Genomic DNA, 12,546 nt, shown 5'->3' on the forward strand with positions numbered 1-12,546 from the left:
CTGCCCCCAACTGCCCCGCTCCCCTCCACCTGCCCCCCAGACCCCTGCCCCCCAACTGCCCTCTCCCCTCCGCCTGCCCCCCACAGCCCTATCCCTCTGCCCCCCACCTGCCCCCTCCCTTCCGCCTGCCCCACACAGCCCGATCCCTCTGCCCCCCAACTACCCCCTCCCTCCTGCCTGCCCCCAACACCCCGACCCCTCTGCCCCCCAACTGCCCTCTCCCCTCCGCCTGCCCCCCACAGCCCGACCCCTCTGCCCCCCAACTGCCCCGCTCCCCTCCGCCTGCCCCCCACAGCCCGATCCCTCTGCCCCCCAACTGCCCTCTCCCCTCCGCCTGCCTCCCACAGCCCGACCCCTCTGCCCCCACCTGCCCCCTCCCTTCCGCCTGCCCCCCACAGCCCGATCCCTCTGCCCCCCAACTGCCCTCTCCCCTCCGCCTGCCTCCCACATCCCGACCCCTCTGCCCCCTCCCCTCCGCCTGCCCCCCACAGCCGATCCCTCTGCCCCTCAACTGCCCCGCTCCCCTCTGTCTGCCCTCGACCCCTCTGCCCCCAACTGCCCTCTCCCCTCCGCCTTCGCCCCATACCCCGACCCCTCTGCCCCCAACTGCCCCGCTCCCCTCCACCTGCCCCCCAGACCCCTGCCCCCCACCTGCCCTCTCCCCTCCGCCTGCCCCCCACAGCCCTATCCCTCTGCCCCCCACCTGCCCCCTCCCTTCCGCCTGCCCCACACAGCCCGATCCCTCTGCCCCCCAACTGCCCCCTCCCTCCTGCCTGCCCCCAACACCCCGACCCCTCTGCCCCCCAACTGCCCCACTCCCTCCCGCCTGCCCCCCACACCCCGATCCCTCTGCCCTGCTCCCCTCTGTCTGCCCCCCCACGGCCCGCTCCCCTCCACCTGCCCCGCTCCCCTCCACCTGCCCCCCACACCTCGACCCCTCTGCCCCCCAACTGCCCCGCTCCCCTCCGCTTGCTCCCCACACCCTGACCCCTCTGCCCCCCAAATTGCCCCACTCCCCTCTGCCTGCCCCCCACACCCTGACCCCTCTGCCCCCCTACTGCCCTCCACACCCTGACCCCTCTGCCCCCCAATTGCCCCACTCCCCTCCGCCTGCCCCCCACACCCTGACCCCTCTGCCCCCTACTGCCCCCCACACCCCGACCCCTCTGCCCCCAACTGCCCCACTCCCCTCCGCCTGCCCCCCAGACTCCTGCCCCCCAACTGCCCCACTCCCCTCCACCTTCCCCCCACACACCCCGATCCCTCTGCCCCCCAACTGCCCCGCTCCCCTCTGCCTGCCCCCCACACCCTGACCCCTCTGCCCCCCAATTGCCCCGCTCCCTTCCGCCTGCCCCCCACACCCCGACCCCTCTGCCCCCCTACTGCCCCTCACACCCCGACACCTCTGCCCCCAACTGCTCTGCTCAGCCCCCCTCTGTCCCCAAACAGCCCCGATCCCCTCGGCCTGCCCCCCAGACTCTGCCCCGCAACTGCCCCGCTCCCCACCGCCTGCCCCCAAACTCCCCTGACCCGTCTGCCCCCCAACTGCCCTGCTCAGCCCCCCTCTGCCCCCAACTACCTCGCTCCCCACCCCATTCCCCCAACTCCCCATGATCCCTCTGCCCCCCAACTGCCCCATTCCCCCCTGCTGCCCCAAACACCCCAATCCCTCTGCCCCCCAACTGCCCGGTTCCCCTCCCCCTGCCCCCAAACACCCCCTGATCCCCCTGCCCCCCAACTGCCCTGCTCACCCCCCCCGCCCCCTGAATGGGCTCTGTCCCTGCCGCCCCACTCCCCACCTCCTCCCCCCAAACACCGTCTGCCCTGCTCACCCCCTGCTCTGTCCCCCACCCCCTCTGATCCCTCTGCCCTGCTCACTCTCCAGTCCCACCCCCTGTGCCCCCAAATCTCTCCCAAGCCCCCACTCTCTCTGTCCCTTTTGTCCCCTGCAGTGCTGACCATGGCGCAGGAGGACCGGGCTAACAGGAGAAGCTTCTACTGCTGCAAGGCTTCAGGGCGACCCAGATGGGCCGGGGGCCGCTTGGAGATGGGGAGGGGGGACTACCTTTGAAGGGGGAGTTGGCTCCACACATCTGGGGCTGGAGCTGAGTCATACAAAACTCTGGCTTGAATCAAGACTGGGAATGGCTGAGTCCTTACACTACTTGAATCTATTTCCTTATGACTCTCCTTACACCTCTTGTCAGCGGTCTGTAACTGACCCTCTTGATTATCACTACAAAAGGTTTTTTCCTGCTGATAGAGGTTATCTTCATTCATTAGCCTCTTAGAGCTGGTATGGCATCTTCTCTCTATGTGTATATACAGTATCTCCTCACTGTATGTTCCAGTCTATGCATCCCATGAAGTGGGCTGTAGCCCACGACAGCTTATGCTCCAAGAAATGTGTTAGTCTCTAAGGTGCCCCAAGTTCTCCTGTTCTGCCCTTAGTGGTGCTGGCTCCCAGCTGCTCTCGCTGGGTCACAGGCATTGGCGGGGGGGGCTGGGGCAATGGGGGGGGGGGACCAAAGATGGGAGGGGAGAGTTGAGGATCAGCCCCTGGTCTGCAAACACCAGCTCCCCGGGACTGCCCCGACCACAGGCTGCCAGCAGGAGCAGCAGGCCGTTATCCTGACTGTGCCCCAGCCGCTAGAGGGGGACAGGAGACCGCCACCAAGGCCAAGAGCAGCGTCTGTTTAATGAGCCAGGAGCCCCAACCTGGGGAGGAACCTCCCGCTGGCCCCCCACGCCTCAGTCCGCGTAGGTCATCTGCTCCTCGCTGCTGCTGTCTCCAGACAGGGGCGCGTGGCCGGGGGTGCAGGCGAAGCAGACCTGCCCCATGTCCCTCCAGCAGGGCCGGCAGTAGATGGTGCCGCAGGTGGGCGTCGGGCACGGCTGGGAGGTGCGGCTCTCGGGCGAACCGCACAGCACGCAGTACCGGCGCAGGCAGCGGCGCAGAAGTGGGCACCAGAGGTAGAAACGCTCCAGCAGGGGCTTCTCCTGCAGCAGGGACAAGACCCAAGACCGGGCGCTCTAGGCAGGCGTGGGCAGTGGGTCCTTCTCCCCAGGGACTGGGAGAGGCCGTTTCCCTGGGCTTTTGCTTGGCATCCTCCCCCGCAGCCCAGGCCGGGGTCTTGTCCTGGCTGTGGGGTCAGAGTGGGAGCCAGAGCCCATGATGGGACTTGGGCCGAGCAGGGGAAGCCCTGCCCTGGAATTGGGGACAGCAGACAGAGTGGGGGAGGAGCAGAATAACGCAAGCTGGGGAGGGCTGCGCGGGGAGGGGTGGCCGTCCACCTGTGGCAACGGGCGTGGAACATCTCCCACAGATGAGCGAGTGTGTGCACAGGTGTGCAGAGGGTGTGTGCAATGGCTCCCCCATGCATGTGTGAGCATGTGCGCAATTGTGCAAAGGGGTGTGCGATGGCTCTCACCATCTGGCGTGAGTGTGGCTGCTGTCTCCACAGGTGCCCAGAGGCGCGTGTTGCCCTGGGCGTGCAGAGGTGTGTACGTACGTGGGGGCTGCAGGGCCCTCCCCTGCCCCTCGCCATCCCCGCCCAGCCCAGCCGACGCCCGCACTCACAAAGGCCTGGTGCCGCCGGGCGTGCCGGGCGATGCGTCTCCTCTGCAGCCGGACGAAGGCTTGGCGCTTACGCAGCAGCTCGTTGTACAGGAAGAGAACCCGCTTCTTCTCCCGCTGGCCGGAGGGGAGAGCCTGAGGGGCCGTGGGGGCAGGGAGGCAGAGCCCCTCCCCCAGCTCCACTCCCCTGGGATCTGGGGGTGACCCCACCCCCAGGAGTTTGGGGAGAGCAGGGTCAGCCCCCAGCCCAGGCAGGGGGCCCTGGCTGGAATCTACCTGGGCCCCATTAACAGAGACAGGAGGGAGGGCGTGTGGAGGGACCAGAGGGGAGATGGCGGAAGAGAGGAAGCGTTGGAGGGTCAGCGGGGTATTGGGGATAGAGGGGAGGGAGGAGTCACGGCAGGTCCTCAGGTCGGGGGGGGATTCGGGGATGGGGGAGGGGTCACTGGGGGGTCTCAGCCAGGGGCAGGATTCGGGGTCAGCGCAGGGCGGGGGGCTCACCTTGGGGAAATAGAAGGCAGCAATGACGCGGCGCAGGCGGTGGGCATACACCTGCCCCAGACACAGCAGCACCAGGGCCCCCAGGGGCAGGCAGCTGGAAAGGTAGTCGCTCTGCGTCATGGCCTGGAGCTGCGGCAGGCAGGCTGCGGGGCCGGACAGACAGACAGGGTGAGGCCTCGGCTCCCTGTTCCCCTCGTCTCACTCGGGACGACCCCAGTGAATTTCCAGAGGGAAGGGGGGAATATCTACAGGGAGGGAGCAGGGCCCAAGGGTCTGGAGAGTGGCTGGGCTTGGCCTGGGCAGCAGCCCCCCGGCTGGGCAGAGATGGGCCAGGCCACGGGAGCCTGCGCCCTCAGGATCCCCATGCCTGGGGGTTGGGCACCCTCCATGTGGGGGAGGGGTGTCCATCTCCCCCACCCTCACCCAGGTTAGTCGACTCCAGCGCCATCTCGGAGGACGTGTTCAAGGCGCCGATGGTGCTTCGGAGCAGCCGGGCCAGCAGGGAGCGGCCCCCGACCCGCACCTCCAGGTGGTGGCTGCCTGCAGCGGGCAGAGAGTCGGGGTCATGGGGAGGGGGACCCTGGGACACACACACGGGGGGGGGGGGTTGTAGAGGCCTAGGGAAGGCAGGGAGGGGAGTTGGCGAGCCCTGCCTGTGGGGCTGGAGTGCCGGTGCCCTCTACCAGACGTTGTGAAAGGCACTTGCTGCTGCTGGAGGGAGGCCATCATCCAGAAATGGTGCCATGAGGCTGGGGGCACTGCCCCCTCTGGGGATGGTTCCATGGGGTGGGGGAGCTGTGCCTGTCCCTGGGGACGGTGCCATGGGGCTGGGGGCACTGCCCCCTCTGCGGATGGTTCCATGGGGCAGGGGAGCTGTGCCTGTCCCTGGGGACGGTGCCATGGGGCAGGGGAGCTGTGCCTGTCCCTGGGGACGGTGCCATGGGGCTGGGGGCACTGCCCCCTCTGTGGATGGTTCCATGGGGCGGGGAGCTGTGTCTGTCCCTGGGGACGGTGCCATGGGGCAGGGGAGCTGTGCCTGTCCCTGGGGACGGTGCCATGGGGCAGGGGAGCTGCGCTGTCCCTGGGGACGGTGCCATTGGGGGGCGGCTGCCCGTGCCAGGCACTCACTACGGAAGGAGTACTGCACGAAGGAGTGGTGCCGGATAACGCTGAACATGGTGTAGAGCACATGGTCGAGGCCCCAGGCCAGCAGGAGGAAGAGCAGCGGGGGGATGCACTCCAGCAGCTCCAGCATCTGAGGGGGAGAAGAGCGTTACAGCCTCCCCCAGCCCCCCGGCCAACCAAACGTCCCCTGCTTCCAGCCCAGTGCTCCCGCAAGGCACACCTGCGATGCTCGGTCAGCGCAGCCGCCAGGGCTCCCACGGGGGTGACGCCGCCGGGCAGCCAGGACAGCCTGTGCCAGCGTGGCCCCCGGCCCCCACTCACCAGGCTCTTCAGCTCGGGCGGCTGCATGGCCGGCCTGCAGGGGAAGATCACGCCGGAGACCTCGGCCCGGCGCAGGGGCAGCAACGTACGCTTCTTCTGGAGAGACAAAGCAGAGCAGCACGGGCTGGCACCCAGGGCCTGCCCCTCCCGAGGGCCCTCACCCCACCTCCCGGCCAGGGGCACTCACCTGGAATGGCAACAGGGTGCAGGACAATTCGTGGACTGTCTGCCTGAGACCCCATCCCCGAGCCCTCTGATCCCCAGCCCGCGGCTCCCCATGCCCTCCCCGAGCCAGGCCAGGTGCCCTCACCTGCTTCCAGCGCCGGGCGTCGAGCTGGCGGAAGTAGGTGGTGACATAGAGGTTGTCGAAGCGGATATCGTGGTTGTAGTGGTTCGTGTAGGAGAAAGCGCTGGGAGATGAGTGGGGGAGCTGAGACCTGGGGCCCCGCTGGGCCAACCCCCCCATGCTGGGCACTGCCAGACAGGCACATGGGGCACAGGGCCCACCCCTTGCTGCCAGGGGAGGCCTCGTCCCAGTCTGCACACAGCTCGTCCAGAGGTCGCAACGGGCTTTACAAGGTCAGGATCCCGGTTTTCGTTTTACACATGGGGAAACTGAGGCATGGAGTTGGAACAGGACTTGCCCCAGGTCACCCAGTGGCCAATCCCAGTCTCCAGAGTCCCAGGCCGTGCTCTACCCCCTAGGCCGTGCTGCGTCCCATAACATCCCCCCAGGGCATGTGGGCGTGGGGGCTCGGTGCCATCCCATGCAAGGGAACAGAGCCCGTCCCCTGCCCCCCGCAGGCCGGTGGCTGAGCTCACGAGATGAAGACGAAGAGGAAGGTGCAGGAGAGCAGCAGGCGCAGCACGGAGATGGCCTGGCCCAGCCGCACGCTCTGCTGACGCACGTGCGAGGTCACCTCCTCGGTGAGCCGCTCCCGGGACACGTTCACGCCCACCAGCGTGTCCTGGGCCTCGTGCTGGGGGGCAGAGAGCCAGTCAGCAGGGGCGTGCAGCCCTCCCCATGGTCCCAGCAGGCGTGGGCGCTGGGCATCTCACCTCTGGGGGCACTTTGTACAGGGGAGGCTTTCTGCACCATTGGGGCCTGGCCGGGGGGAAAGGTCGGGCTCACACCCCGGGGGGGGCACTCATTCTGCCCTAGAGTGATGTGGGAAGTGGTGGGTGTCACATCTTGGGGGGAGGGGTGGGTGTCACACCCTAGGGATGGGGGAAGGGCGGGCGTTACATCAGGGGCAGGGAGAAGGGCGGGCGTCACACCATAGGGATGGGGGAAGGGCGGGCGTTACTTTGCGGACAGGGCGTTCACACCTTGACGACCAGCTGGGCGCTGAAGTCCTGGCTGATGCTGGCCACGGAGCCGTTCACCTTGTCGTAGGTTTGGCCGAAGTTGCCCTCCACGGGGATCTTGTCCCTGCACCAGGCGTGCATCACTGGGGGGGCGGGGGTGAAGTGAGCTGCATGGAGTGGGGAGCCCCTCACCTGTCCCCCGTCGTGGGCACAGCCCCACCTGTCCCTCGGGGCCGCTAAAGGTGTGTGGGGGCTTCCTGGCTCTTCTGGGCTCAGAGCCGGGGTCTGGCAGCACCGGGGCCCCGGATGAGGGAGGGTCCCAGCGTGGGGAGGAGCGATGGAACGAGGGTCTCTCACCCTCTGCAGCAGGCCTTGACCTCCCCACCACCCACGTCCCTGGACCTGGGCACGCAGCAGCCCTGCTCCCCCCAGCCCGGGGCTCCCAGGTCCTCCACCATGGGGTCACCCTCTGGCCCCTTCCCCTCCCCCACCGCTGCCCCCAGCCCAGGGTCGCCCCTGTGACGGAGCAGGGAGCAGGGCAGATTTGACCTGGGAATGTTGCAGGGGGATTGCAGTGAGGAGGGGGGACTTCCCTTGAAGGAAGCTACCTGAGCTGTAACCTGAGCCAGGAACGGGGGTGGGGAGAATTAACACCTTCTGCCCGGGAGACTGAACAAAGGAGAGGAGCAGCGGGAGGGGCTGGGAGTTTAGTTTCGGTTGGGGCTGGGTGGTGCAACGCAGGGAACCCCAAGCTGGGGTCTAAGCTCCCTGAACCTCCCAGAGGGACCTAATTGAGGGGGTCTGGTCGTACCTACACGCTCTGCTTGAGACGGTGTTCCTGTCCTTAAATAAACCTTCTGCTTTACTGGCTGGTTGAGAGTCGCAGTGAATCTCGGGAAGAGGGGTGCAGGGCCCTAACTCCCCCACACTCCGCAACAGCCCCAAAGACTCACCCTGCACCACGTGGCAGAGGAACTTGAACTTCATGGGCAGGCAGAGAAGGTGGCTGATGAGGGGCACCGCAACGCGCCGCAGACAGGCCGTGTGCTTGGTGTCGAACCAGGCCTGGCAACGCCCGATCGCCTCGTCAATCACGTCTGGGGGGGAGGAGCAGGTCACTCGGGCCTCTCGCCACAGCCCAGCGCAGCCCCCCGGCTCAGCCCGACAGAGCGAGCGGAGCCGCAGCCCTGCCTGGTGCAGCCTGGCCCTGCCTCGGCCCCCGGCCCCCCACAGCCCGCCTGGCACTGTGCCCCCCACTCCTGCGCAGCCTGGGCACACTCACATTTGCAGCGCAGTTTGGTTTTCTGCTCGTACAGCTGCTGTGTGCTGGGGGCGTGGTGCCCCTGTGCCTGGCGCGGGCGCCTCACGCCGTACCCCGCCTCGCTGGCCACCTGCTCGTTTAGCCCCGCGAACGCCTGCGAGACGTTCCGGGTCTCTGCATTGAGGGTCTGCCCGCCCTTCTGCTGGGGGAAAAAGTGCTCACGGGGGGGGGGGGGTCTGCCGATGGGGGGACCCCACCCTGGGCTGAGTGGTGGACCCCGAGGAACCACTACCCAGTGCAGCTCCTGTCCCACTGCCCTTACCCCAGTGCCTGTCCTCAATTGCCCAGCTCATCTGCCCGCCCCAGCCGGGCTCCCTGGTATCCCTGTGCCCCCCACCGCCAGGCTCCCCGGTGTCCGTGCGCCCCTCCCGCCAGGCTCCCCGGTGTCCCCATGCCTCCCGCCCCCGCCAGGTTCCCCGGTGCCCGTGCGCCCCCCACCAGGCTCCCCGGTATCCCCGCGCCCCCCCCCGCCAGGCTCCCTGGTGTCCGTGCGCCCCCCGAGCTGGGCTCCCCGCCATCCTGGTGTCTTTGCCCCCCTCCCAGCCAGGCTCCCCAGTGCTCCAGGCCTCCCCCCACAATCCCCCACGCTCCCTCCACCGCACACACACTGTGCCCCCCCTGGCCCGAGTTCCTCATTGCCCATCCCAGCCGGTCTCCTGCCCAGGCTCCCTGCTCCTCACCACCATGTCGCGCAGCACGGCGCGCAGGGGGGCCGTGGACACCCTCCAGATCTGCCGGCTGTGGTTGATCTGCAGCTCCACAGTGCAGCCCACGGAGCGGATCACCTCGTCTAGGTTGTGCCGCATGTTGGCGATGGGGCCTGGGGATGGGCCATGTGGCCAGGTCACAGCCCCTGGCGCCAGGGCAAGGCCTGGGGCCAGAACCACCTGGCAGCCCCCACCCTGCCCCAGAACCACCTGCCAGCCCCCTGCTGAGATGGGGTGAAAAACGCAACCCCCCCTTGCCATACCCCGAGTGAGGGTGCAGTGGCTGGGGGGGGGTGTCACACCAGGTACCCGGTGAGGGTGCAGTGGCTGGGGGGGGGGGTCACACCAGGTACCCGGTGAGGGTGCAGTGGGTGTGGAGGGGGTCATACCAGGTGCCCGGTGAGGGTGCAGTGGGTGTGGAGGGGGTCATACCAGGTGCCCGGTGAGGGTGCAGTGAGGAGGGGGGTGACATTATTGACACAAACTGGGACCATATACGTCATGGTTGCAACCAAAGTCCTGTAGTGGCACCAAATCTTGTACAAAGGAGATCAAGTAAAGTGTCTACGACAAGGTTCTGGTTTGCTGGGTATGATGATGCTATCTGGGTGCATGGATCTTTTTGTATTGAAAGTTATAAGTATCAGCTCTAGACCGTCTGTATTTCCAACTCCGTGTGTGCTTCTGGGTGACACCCCAGACAAGTTGGTGTCAGCGCTGCCTACCCTGCTTGATGGCCCATTACGGACCGTCAGCTACGCAACTGACCCACTGAGAGAAGCAGATACACCTTGTGACTCAGCAAGACATGCAGGGACCTGCCCATGGACAGAACTCGGAGGTTTTTCCAGGCCATGTGCTGGGCAGCTTGTCTTTTGAACAAAGAAAGCAGAGCGCACATGGCAAGAGACTATCAAAAGTTGCTGCAGCTCCTCCATCTTGTCTTCAATCCTGCTTCTTGCCTCTGGAGGGACTTTGCTACACTGAAGCTCTGAACTAAGGACTGAAGGACCCGTCCCAGCTGGGGATGTTCTCCAGAGACTTGATTTGAACCTGCAGCTTATCCCATCCCGGCTACAAGTCTGAACCAAGAACTTGGCCATTACTGTATGGAATTGATTCCATGTAACCAATTCTAGTGCTCATCTATATTTCTTTCTTTTTATGAATAAACCTTTAGATTTTAGATTGTAAAGAATTGGCAACAGTGTGATTTGTGGGTAAGATCTGACTGGTATATTGACCTGGGTCTGGGGCTTGGTCCTTTGGGATCGAGGGAAACTTTTTTCTTTTACTGGGGTGTTGGTTTTCATAATCATTCGTCCCCGTAACGAGTGGCGCTGGTGGGGATACTGGGAAACTGGAGTGTCTGAGGGATTTGCTTGTGTGACTTGTGGTTATCCAGTGGGGTGAGACCGAAGTCCCCTCTGTCTGGCTGGTTTGGTGTGTAAAGGACCCCAGCCTTGGGCTGTGACTGCCCTGCTCTGAGCAATTTGTCCTGAATTGATACTCTCAGTTGTGTCCCGCCAGAGGCAGCATTGTTATAGTCGGGGGGGAGAGGGGGGGAGGTCACCCCCAGGTGCCCAGTGAGGGCGCAGTGGGGAGGGAGGGGTCACACCTGGTACCCAGTGGGGGGGGTCACACCAGGTGCCCAGTAAGGGGGCCCCGCGCCCACCTATCTCCAGCCTTGGCCTGTCTCCTTACCGTCATAGACGGCAGCTAGGACGTAGGTGAGCAGGTAGAGCCGCCCCTCCTTGCCCAGGAACTTGGGGGCGACCAGGAGGCTGGCGCAGCGGAAGTGCGGGGAGATGCCCCAGCCCAGGGCATTGACACCTGCAGGGGAGAGGGGCTGAGAGAGCTGGTGGCTTCTCCCCACAGCCTGCGGCCCAGCTGGGCACCAGTCAGGCCCACAAGGCACCCACCCACCACAGGAAACACAAACAGCCCTGCCCTGGGCACCCACCCACCATGGGGAACTGCCCCCCCTACCATGGGCAACCACCCACCATGGGGCACTGCCCCCCTGGGCACCCACTCACCATGGGGCACTGACCCCTCACCATGGGCACCTACCCACCATGGGGCACCGACCCTCTGGGCACCCACTCACCATGGGGCACTGACCCCTCACCATGGGCACCTACCCACCAGGGGGCACCGACCCTCTGGGCACCCACCTGCCAGCCCGTACATCAGCTCGATCTTGTGACCCTCGTCGAGGCTCATGGGGAAGATGAGGAGCTGGGAGAGGCCTGGACAGCCAAGAAGCTGGAATGTTGGCGCTGCCCTGAGCCCCGGGGGCCCTTCCCTGCCCACACATCCCTCCCTCCGGCCCCACACACGCCCCGCCCCCCAGCTGTGCCACGCCCAGGAAGGCTGCAGCCTGGTCAGCGCAAGGCAATGGCACCGCTCTAACAAAATGGGGTTGGAGGCTGATGTAGCTAAACTGGGGTGACCCCCCACCCCAATATCCCCCCGATACCCCAGTGCCCCCAGACACCCCAACATCCCTGTTGTCACCAATGCCCTGGCATTACTGGCCCCCATCACAGGCTCCCAAGCAGCCCCTCCGTTTAACCCCCCCCTCACCCGCAGCAGGGACCTCAAAGGCCTCCCCAGCCCCCCTACAAGTCCCGGCTGGGCTCACCCAGGGCCAGGAAGCCCCCAACGCCTGCGCCCAGGAAGAACTTGCAGAGGCAGAACTGGTCGGGCTGGCTCCAGAGGAAGCGGGCACAGCAGGCGGGCAGCAGGCCGAGCACGGCTCGCTTCAGGGCTGTGGGGAGAGACAGGGGTTAATGCCGGGTCTCCCCAGGGGAGGGCGCCATGGGGGGCTGCCCCGCCAGTAACAGGGCCTGGGATTCAAGGGGCTGGGGCCCAGGCCAGGATCCCTGAGAGTGGGTCTCACTCGTATTCGGCGGTTTCTGCCGCCTCGGTCTCTCCATGCCACCTGTGCTGTCCTCCCTCCGCTGTGGCTCCAGGGCTCCCTGCGCCCGCCAGTGCCCCGTATCCCGGCAACGGGCAGCGACGCCTGGGGCTCCCTGCGCCCGCCAGTGCCCCGTATCCCGGCAACGGGCAGCGACGCCTGGGGCTCCCTGCGCCCGCCAGTGCCCCGTATCCCGGCAACGGGCAGCGACGCCTGGGGCTCCCTGCGCCCGCCAGTGCCCCGTATCCCGGCAACGGGCAGCGACGCCTGGGGCTCCCTGCGCCCGCCAGTGCCCCGTATCCCGGCAACGGGCAGCGACGCCTGGGGCTCCCTGCGCCCGCCAGTGCCCCGTATCCCGGCAACGGGCAGCGACGCCTGGGGCTCCCTGCGCCCGCCAGTGCCCCGTATCCCGGCAACGGGCAGCGACGCCTGGGGCTCCCTGCGCCCGCCAGTGCCCCGTATCCCGGCAACGGGCAGCGATGCCCGCCATGGAATCCTGCCCGAGTGAGATCTGACCGGGCCCCGGTGCCTGTGACTCTCCAGGAGTGGGACACCGGGTCCCCGCACCACTGCACAGCTGCCCCCATCCCCACACACCCCGCTGCCGCGGCCCCTTGGCGTGTGCCACCTCGAATGCAGAGCCCCACAGACTGGGCTGGTAAGAAGGAGAAACAAGGTCCCCCACTAGTTGGTGGGGGCCAGGGCCAGCTGGTTCTACCACCCCAGAGCCGCATGGGCCAGCCCCAGCCTTGTCCGCAGCGGG

General features: G+C 66.6%; 1 protein-coding gene across 1 annotated transcript; it reads right to left on the reverse strand.

Annotated features, from left to right (window-relative positions):
• Positions 1-2,674: 2,674 nt before the first annotated feature.
• DCST1 (DC-STAMP domain containing 1) lies at positions 2,675-12,273 on the reverse strand. The gene is made up of 16 exons (XM_054011158.1): positions 11,766-12,273; positions 11,508-11,633; positions 11,038-11,112; positions 10,565-10,693; positions 8,834-8,973; positions 8,115-8,292; positions 7,786-7,929; positions 6,854-6,975; positions 6,347-6,504; positions 5,835-5,934; positions 5,525-5,620; positions 5,207-5,333; positions 4,502-4,618; positions 4,079-4,221; positions 3,581-3,694; positions 2,675-3,000 (listed from the first exon to the last, which is right to left on the reverse strand). The coding sequence occupies exons 1-16, from the start codon at positions 12,271-12,273 to the stop codon at positions 2,752-2,754; spliced, it is 2,526 nt and encodes an 841-aa protein (XP_053867133.1). The 3' UTR covers positions 2,675-2,751.
• Between the last annotated feature and the right edge of the window lie 273 nt (positions 12,274-12,546).

This window comes from Malaclemys terrapin, chromosome 21 (assembly GCF_027887155.1).
Source record: "Malaclemys terrapin pileata isolate rMalTer1 chromosome 21, rMalTer1.hap1, whole genome shotgun sequence".
Lineage (NCBI taxonomy): Eukaryota > Metazoa > Chordata > Testudines > Emydidae > Malaclemys > Malaclemys terrapin.